This window comes from Rhagoletis pomonella, unplaced genomic scaffold (genome assembly GCF_013731165.1).
Source record: "Rhagoletis pomonella isolate Grant_MI unplaced genomic scaffold, Rhpom_1.0 Rhpom_scaffold_00007, whole genome shotgun sequence".
Classification (NCBI taxonomy): domain Eukaryota; kingdom Metazoa; phylum Arthropoda; class Insecta; order Diptera; family Tephritidae; genus Rhagoletis; species Rhagoletis pomonella.
Window position 1 is genome coordinate 34,676,536 of NW_023458561.1, and position 9,530 is coordinate 34,686,065.

At 35.0% G+C, this 9,530-nt stretch overlaps 2 protein-coding genes across 2 annotated transcripts in view; one reads left to right on the forward strand and one right to left on the reverse strand.

Moving 5' to 3' along the window:
• LOC118742685 (G protein alpha o subunit) overlaps window positions 1-9,530 on the forward strand; it is a gene marked incomplete in the record, with an annotated part of 381,368 nt that overhangs the window by 164,835 nt on the left and 207,003 nt on the right.
• Window positions 1,352-9,530, reverse strand: part of LOC118742679 (sulfhydryl oxidase 1) — a 21,485-nt gene continuing 13,306 nt past the window's right edge. Inside the window, exon 3 of the mRNA XM_036474928.1 lies at window positions 1,352-2,678. Within this exon, the coding sequence (XP_036330821.1) occupies window positions 2,190-2,678 (489 nt within the window). The 3' untranslated portion in view covers window positions 1,352-2,189. The remainder of the gene's footprint in view (window positions 2,679-9,530) is intronic.

Consider the following 9,530-nt stretch of genomic DNA (forward strand, 5'->3'; position numbering starts at 1 on the left):
ATTAGGCAGTGCTATCTCCCAGTTGTTTATATTTGTTGTTGAGCTGCATCTTATGTACATCTCAGTAGCAATTACATTGTCTTGTCTCTACATTGTGGTGTTCATATCATGTTTTACACGCGTACATATACTGTCTGTAACACCAAACAATCAAGTGCACCCAACAAAAAGTCAACAAAAGTCCACCTTATCTGTTGTTCATCTGTTATATGTACATACCTCTGCTTGTAAGTAGAGTTAAAGAAAAATTCAAATGATCTTTTCATTGTATTTATTTAAAAATAAATTTGTATTAATTTAATGAGTCCGCCGACGTGCATCACAATCCCAAATTATCAGCTGCCTCTTGACTAAACATACATACATATATGAAGTAGTATTGCGGATCACGAATCGCCACAAAGGAAATGCAATTTGATAAATTTAGCGGATTTTATTTGTTTGCTTAAAAATATAAACATATTTATGTATGTATATTTCTGTTTTAATGTCAGTAGTTTGTTAATAAAAATGCAGTGAAACATACATACATGTGTACGTATGTATGTATGTCGCTTGTTTTTTCTGTGGGTTCGTTACAACCATCGCTCATTTCTTACAAAATATTGTACATAAAGGGTAACTTTTATATGTTGGGAAATCAGCATTGAAATGACGTTTGAGGATTTTATATTCAGTAGCGTAAATAACTAACAATCATTTTAGAATATCATATCTTAAAAATAGTCACTCTTTACTTCTTCACTTTCTTTAGAAATGTTTACACATCAAGTCTGCGCGCATTCATGAATATCGTTGCCTTAATATAGAAAGACTCTATCTAAAAGCTTAAACAGACGGCAGCGTTGATCCGGATTAACTCGGACTTAATCCGGATCAAATGCAGTTAATTCCCGGGGTACTCGTTATGAATTTGTACAACGATTTTGGGTTGCTGTGCCCAAACGCGTGAATCGAATCAAAAAACTTTTACACACACTTGTAGACAACAGTTCACGCTTTATTACAAAAATTTAATTTATTAAATCTGTTCACTAATTTAACAATAATGTCGGAGTGGAAATATGGTATTTGTTTATTGTTTATGTTTTTATCATGGGGTAATTCGCCGTAATTGAGAGAGCGAACAAGGTGATTCGGTTGTCGTAGAAACGCCGTTTAACATTTTTGTTTCCTTACACAGTATTTATAAAACCTTATACAAACTAAAGTTCTTGAAGTTATGATTTTCTTCAATAAACATAGAAACTGATGTTTTAATGTAGTAGTTGATTTTAAGTTTAATTAAGTTTTTAGTGGGTAATATACCAATTTTTGTAAAGAGCTGAATTTCAAAAATAAAAAAGGAGTAAGGGTATTTCTATATTAAAGTAACGATATGCATTCCACACAAAACTCCACTTATTTTATTTAAATATTTTATATACACACTGCCATTCACTTGAATAGACACATTTTTTATTTATTTTAATCTCATTTTGAGGAATGATTGATTTCGAAAATGGTGAAAAGGAAGAACATGCCTTTGGTTTTTATTCTTCTACTTGAATAGGCACATTGGGCTTAACACAAGGAATCATATCTACCTTTAATTTTGATTATATTTTTAACACTTTTAGTATTTGAAACTACATCCCTAATTCCAATGTATGGAAAAAAACCTGTACGGAAAACGGTTCTGGGGGTATTTTAAATAATTCAAAGACATCTCGCTCTTTGGCACTTTAATCGCCGGAAGGAGCAGCTGCCAGTCATCTTATAAACATATTTTTCGTATAGTTTAATAAACAAGCGAAATGAAAACCAAAGTAATAAAGTTAGTTTCTTTGCGTTCATCGCTTTACTTCGATATTGATCATTCTTCAAAACTAAATTAAAATGAAGCTTCTCCGATGCCCACAAGTCCAGATATGAACTCGGATTTTCGAAGAAAAACCAAAAAAAAATTAGCCAATTCAAGTGGATCGAGGTGTATATTTATATATACATATGTATGCATGTATGTATATATATAAATTTTAATATATGTATATAAATGGAATCACTTGTCTTTTTCTAGAGTAAAATAAAACAAATAAAAAAGGTTTTACTAGCTTACGAATCACGTGGGCACCTTGCTCACTGAATCCCTCCTTTCAACATCCTTTTCACTTATTACTAAGATGTATCGATTTTTCTCCGTCGCTAACTTAAACTTTTCCGAGCACATCATGCATATATGGCCTTTTTCGATAACCCTTCATGGCAAATAGTTTGAATGCGACAACCATCATGACGATGCAAAATCCATACAACAACATACCCATGCGCATGTCCATTTCAGAGAATACATTACCAATCATGCGCTTCTGACGCAACTTATCCAACGATGGCTGCAGCACAGCCTCATTGTCTACGCCGTAACGACTTACAAATCCAGGATTGTGTATATTTTTAAGAAAACTCAGCACAGCATCTTTATCCCAATTGATATCAGTTTTACTGGACGTAAATGTTGAATCCGATTTGCGACATTGGGAACACGATGATTCGCTGGGAAATTGTATTTTGGGAAATTTAGGATCCTCGGTATCGTCGCCTGCTAGACGATTGTTCACTTCGTTATGTGCTGCCCATAGCCAGAGCACGGCCTCATCTTTGTTGGGTACATTCCACATTTTTCGATGGGTTGCCATTTGCTGTAAAAGAGAGCATTCATGCCATTAATGTATGTATATACTATATTAAGTAGTATAGTATACTATCCATGGGCGTAGCCAGGTAGGGGCAGGGGGGTGCTCGAGCCCCCCCCCCCCACCTAACTTTCAAATTTTCCTTATATATATATAAAATAGTACCCTGAAATGCCAGCTTAATAGGGTCGCGTTTTGATAGACGGAAGATACGCACCAAGTATTCTTGATGGGCATCTTATTCGAGGAGCTCATAGCGACTCGGATGACTACCTCGTTGTAGCTATTGTCTGCATCCGCCTCTGTTCGATAAAGAACATGCATCAGACGGCGCGACGAAACCTGAAGTCGCAATGTACAGCCAAGAAGTTTCGCAATTGACTCTCAATCCTGCATGATCAAGCAACTCTTCACCGCTTGCACATATGTAGAGAAGAGACACGTCTTCTCAAGAGGAAGAAAATACATATGTTGAAGGATGTTGAGCTCAACTTTTAGCTGCGTCCAGTTTGGTAAGGACCTATCCGCGACGTTCGAGAACAGACGAGGTTTTAGACATGGCGACTCCGTTTTCTTCAATAAAATCAAAAGTACGATGCTACTGGCGTATGCAGATGACATTGACATCATCGGTATCAACACCAGGGAAACGAGCCGCTCATGCTGAGCGTAGCATTTTCAAGCTTAGAGGAGGTAAAAGGGGTTGGTCTGTCTGTCAATGTCCGGTTAACACAAACCGGAAGTGAAAGCATCGGTTAAATGCAACGACTGCTTTATCTAAAACGTCAATAATACTAATTAACTGGGAGGTAGTGATAACCAGACATTGAACAAACGGCCACAAGTCTCGGTCGGTTAAGCCTTCGTCATCGAATTTTTTTTTGTATTCATATTCGTATTTGAGCTCGTCTTCGTGTCTTCAAATTTCTCTTCTTCATCTAAGTACTCGTGTTCGTCTTAGTAATAGTCTTCGGTTTGGTCATCGTATTTGTTTAGTAGGTTGGCTCCGTGCGCAGAAGTCCACGAAGGTGGAAAAAACTTTTGACTGCCATTCATCTGGGAGTGGCCAGAAGTGATTCTTAAGCGTATAGTTCAAATCGCAGCTCACAACGTCCGGATATTTATATCCACGTATCGTCTGGGTAGCGACCAAACACCTGATTGGGGGCGAGCTAAAGTGAGAGGGGGGGTACAACTTTGCGCTCGCTGGATTTGAGTGTCCGCCTAATGAAAAAAAAACAGCCTTGGATGAGAGCCACTTTTTCTGATGACGACCATGGCAAACGTATTAAGGACTATGATTTGAGGGTATGCACCTGGAATATCCGGACCGTTAATTGCGAAGGTGCCTCTGCCCGGCTGGTTGATGTCCTTGGGAAGTCAAAGGCAGACATCACCGCCATCAAAGAAATGCGATGGATGGGGCAAGGCAAGGTAAGCGTGGAGCCTTGCGACATCTACTACAGTTGCCACGTTAAAGAGCGCGAATTCCGTGTTGGATTTGTGGTGGGAGAGACTCCGTCGCCGAGCACTGGCGTTCACCCCGGTGGACGAACGTCTAGCCACAATCCGCATCAAAGCGAGATTCTTCAACATATCACTCATCTGCGTCCATACCCCAACGGAAAAGAAGGACGAGGCGTCCAAGGATATCCTCTATAAGCGCAAGGAAGGAATCTTTGGCGCCACTGTCTGAAAATTCAGCCTCCACGACGAAACGTCCGGTAACGGACTGAGGCTGATCGACTTCGCCGGGGCCCGAAATATGGTAATATGTAGTACTAAGTTCCAACATAAATCCATAAGGCTACATGTCTGTCATCATACTTAGGCCCTAAAATAGTTGCCGCTTTCATTTTTTAAGTGTTTTAGCCAAGCCCAACAAGTGACCACGTGTGGATTTTTTTTTAAATATGCACAATCTTGTTCAAATTTTTTATAAAAATATTATCCAAACAATACATGTATGTAAATCAAAGTTTCAAATTTTATGAAAAATTTTAAGCTTTGTAATCTGATGGCCGGTTGCACCAATCAATTTTAAATCTATCAGCCTGTAAAAATTTACAATTACACAATTTCGTTCGGAATATTCGTCATTTTAAATTTTAACAGTTTGATAAATTTTAAAACTGATTGGTGAAACCCCACCATGGGTGAAACCATGACACAAAAAAGAAGGTAGTTCCATTTGATGACATTCGTTGTTGTTGTTAACCATTTGACTTTTAATAAAATTATGACATTTCATCAAATTCATGCTACCTGATCACTAGAAGTAATATTTTTTTTAAAGCAGAAGATTTTATCAGTACATTCAAAGATATGGAATATGATGGACTTGAAAATTATGCCGGCTACACAATTTCGAAAATGGGGTTGACGACTAAGCTTCAGAACGCATGAAGAAAGTGATAAAAATTATACTTACGTCTCGTCGTTTAAAGTACAAAACCACGTATCGTCGTTCTGCAAAACCGCGTAACCGACATTTTTTGCCAAAAATTGGATTTGGCTCAAGCCTTATCCAATCGCCCTGAAATATACTAAACAGAAATGCGATTGCTTTGTAAAAAAGAGAACGATTTCGAAATATGAGATTGTTTATTCTCTAGAAAATAATTTATGCAACCTCACATACGCAGTTTTGCATTTTGTTGATACAGTGTTTTGTACTTCATACGATGATATGTTAATTGTTTATCGGAGGGCGGTCTGTTCAAGCCGACTTTAGGTTTTTTGCATACATTAGAAACTTTGAACTCAAAATTTGTGAAAGCTATTGATACGCTAATCACAAAGCCTAATTTTTTGTAAAATCTGATGAGAGATTTAAAAGTAAATTTGAGCCAAAATATAAAAAAGGTTTTATTTGAGAAGAACATTCTTTAGAATTAGATATTAAGATCGCAAGATTGCATTCAAAATAAGAAAACGAAAAACTAACATCATAATGCGCGCGTGGTTTATATTATCAAATAAAAAGAACAATTGCGATGAAGTCTTTTTAATAGTCTATCTTTTATATATTTTTAATAAAAATAGCGCGAGCTATGTAAGTGAAAGTAAGTACCAAGCACTGACAATGGTTTTTGATTTGAAATATTACATTGGTATAAATATGGGAAGGAAAATACCCCGATTTATTGTTTTAATATTATCAAAGTGGTAAGGCCGTTGATAATACTCACAATTTATGAAACTTCAAAAAATTGTATTATCAGTCAAAAGTTGTTTATTGAAACTACCTTCTTTTTTGTATCATGGTTTCACCCATGATTCAATAATAGAAAGGTTTTGTAATAAAACAGTCTTCTCGCTCCCACACATAAAATCGGCTCCTTTACTTGTGCAGAATGTTGCTTACTCTATAGTTTCTAGTTATATTAGTAGTAAAACCAAAAATTTTTCATACAAAATATTCGTTGGCGTCACCTTCGTTTGCGTAATTTTCTAGAACATGCATAGAATAGCGACCGTTTAGCTATAAAATAACCAAAAATGCCGATTGATAGAACTTTTTACGCTGATTTCAACGATACCAAATTTATTTGGCGCAGGTAAAAAAAGAAGATATAAGAGGTTTATTTGTATTTTTTATTATCACTAAATTGTTGAAACCCAAAAGTAGATCATGATAAAATATGTAATATCGAATTAAAGATAATAACTTGTTCTTTCAAAATAATATAAAATTATTTACCATTAATTATGCAGTTTTTCAAAAAAGGTTATTTCATGAAAAAATAATATTTGTTCGTTTTATAGTGGTTTTGGTTTAAAAATACAAAAAGCTATAAATTATGTTCATCAGCTGAAGAACAAATTAATTACCCTTATGGTGACGTCATTAGCTTTTTAATCGGTTATAAAGTTCATAAGATATTAATATTTAAAATATCTAAAAACTGAACTTCGGCAGGCAATGGCAAACCTCCGAGTGCATTTCTGCCATGAAAACAGCTTCTCATAAAAATACAATCGCCGTTCGGAGTCGGCGTAAAACCGTAGGTCCCTCGCTTTGTGTGACAACATTAAGGCGCACGCCACAAATCGGAGGAGAAGCTCGGCCAAATACTAACATATGTGTAAGCGCCAATCTATTATTATTATTAAAAACAGAACTTTAACCTTCTAGAATTTACTTGCGCCAAATCATTTTGGCATGGTTGAAATGAGCATAAAAAGTTCTATTGCTCTGCATTTTTCGTTTTTGCATAGTTGAACGGTCGGTATTCTAGATTTGTTCCCGGAAATGACGAATAACTTAAATCAAAAATGCACATTTTTATGTATTGTTTAGTATTTCCATTAAAACACCAAATATATTGCAAATTCGCATAGAATTAATAATGCACATTTTACTTCTAATTGTATACTTTGCGTACTTTTTGTAGTACATTCCTACTACCGTTTTCGCAAAATGCGATCACATTCTTCCCCTTTCTCCTACTTCCAAAATACAAATCTAGATAAAGGAGTGAAACCCATGATTCAATAATACAAGGTTGTGTAATTTGTGACAGCTAAAATTTGACACTCCATTATGGCATTTATGTTGTTATTTTTTCATTTTCTTATTTTGTATGCAATCTTGCAATTTAAAAATCTAGTTCTAAAGAATTCTCTTTTCAAAAAAATCCTTTTATAATCACCAATTCAATGTGAATAAATTGTTCTCATAACTTAACATGCAAAACAAAAACAAATTGGGAACAATTATTTTATTTGTTCACATGAAATTCGTGAAAATTTACTTTTAAATTTCTCATCAGATTTTGCAAAAAATTGGGCTTTGTGGTTAGCGTATCACCATTAACTTCAACAAAGTTCGAATTTAAAATTTCCAATGTATGCAAAAAACTTGAATTCGGCTTGCGCAGACCGCCCTCCGATAAGCAATTAGCATAAGTATAATTTTGATCACTTTCTTCATCCGTTCTGAAACCTAGTTTCGTCAACCCCCTTTTTGATCAGGTAGCATGAATTTAATGAAATGGCATAATTTGATTAAAAGTCAAATGGTTAACAAAAACAACGAATGTCATTAAATGAAACTACCTTCTTTTTTGTATCATGGGTGAAACCGAGCATGAATCTTTACAATATTTCTGGGTATGCAGTTGTATAGCCTATACAATAAAATATTTTATTTATATTTTTTTTCTATTCAACTATTCTTATTTATTACAAGGCCATAAATAACAAAATGAATTTTTTTTGTGCTCATGGGATTTTGCACTTTTTATACCCGAGCGCACTTGTGCACAAGGGTATTATAACTTTGTTCACATAACGGTTGTTTGTAACAGGCAAAACGAATCGAGATAGATATAGACAAATGTATACATAAATGATCAGAATGAAAAGAGAAATCGATTAAGCGGTGACTGTCTGTCCGTCCGTCCGTCCGTCCGTCCGTCCGTCCGTCCGTCCGTCCGTCCGTCTGTGCACACGATAACTCGAGTAAAAATTGAGATATCTTAACGAAACTTGGTACGTGGACTTCTTTTGGGCATGGGACGGATGGTATTGAAAATGGGCGAAATCGGACAATAACCACGCCTACCTCCCATATAACGGTAATTTTCAGAAATACGAAAAGTGCGATATTTTAGTAACTACTGAAGATAATTCACTCAAAATTGATATTTACAATGAGTTTTAGACGAAAAATAAGAATATTAAAAAATTTTGGCAAATGGGCGTAGCCACGCCTACTTATGGTTACATGCGTATATCTTGGTAACCGCTGCACCAATTTCTTCCAAACTTGGCACAGTTCTTGATCCTGCTACAACATATTTAATGGCCGAAAATTTTTAAAATCGGACAATAACCACGCCCACATCCCATATAACGGTAATTTAGAAAAATACGAAATCCTCGATAAATCAGTAAATATTAAAGCTAATTTATTCAAAATTGATGGTTGCAACAATTTTTTACCAAGAAATACGCTTATGATAAAATTTTGGAAAATGGGCGTGGCACCGCCCACTTATGATCACATATATGTATCTCGCTAACCGTTCTAGCAATTTGAACCAAACTCGGTATGATTATTGTGCTTGCCACATAAAAGCAAAGCGTTGAAAATTATTGAAATCGGACTAAATTACGACCGCTTTTAATATAACGGTATATTTCAGTAATGCTTGAAACTTCAATATTTCGAAATTTAAGGACGCTAATTTACTTAAAATTTATACACCCCGGCTTATCGTGTAGCGGTAGTTTTCGGAAAGGTGGAAAACATATATTTAATAATTGCGCCGGGTATTTAATGTTCGGCTCCGCCCGAACTTAGACTTTCTTACTTGTTTCTATATGAGCACAAATTTCTTATGAAATAAAATGCAGAAGACCGGTCACAACAAACTTCAAAGAATCACCGCAATTTATTAATTATCTTTATCTTTATCTTTGTCTTTATCTTAATCTTAATTTCAATCTTAATCTTAATCTTAATCTTTATGTGTTGGTGTTGGTTGATTTTTCGGAAAATTACACTGAAAATGGCACAATGCTGAAACCGGTTTTTCTGCAAACCAAACTTGACAAGGGATGACGGAAATTCGTTCCAAAATAAATCATCTTTATCTTTATCTTTATCTTTACCGTTATCTTTATCTTTATCTTTATCTTTACCGTTATCTTCATCTTCATCTTCATCTTCATCTTCATCTTCATCTTCATCTTTATCTTTATCTTTATCTTTATCTTTATCTTTATCTTTATCTTTATCCTTATCTTTATCTTTATCTTTATCTTTATCTTTATCTTTATCTTTATCTTTATCTTTATCTTTATCTTTATCTTTATCTTTATCTTTATCTTTATCTTTATCTTTATCTT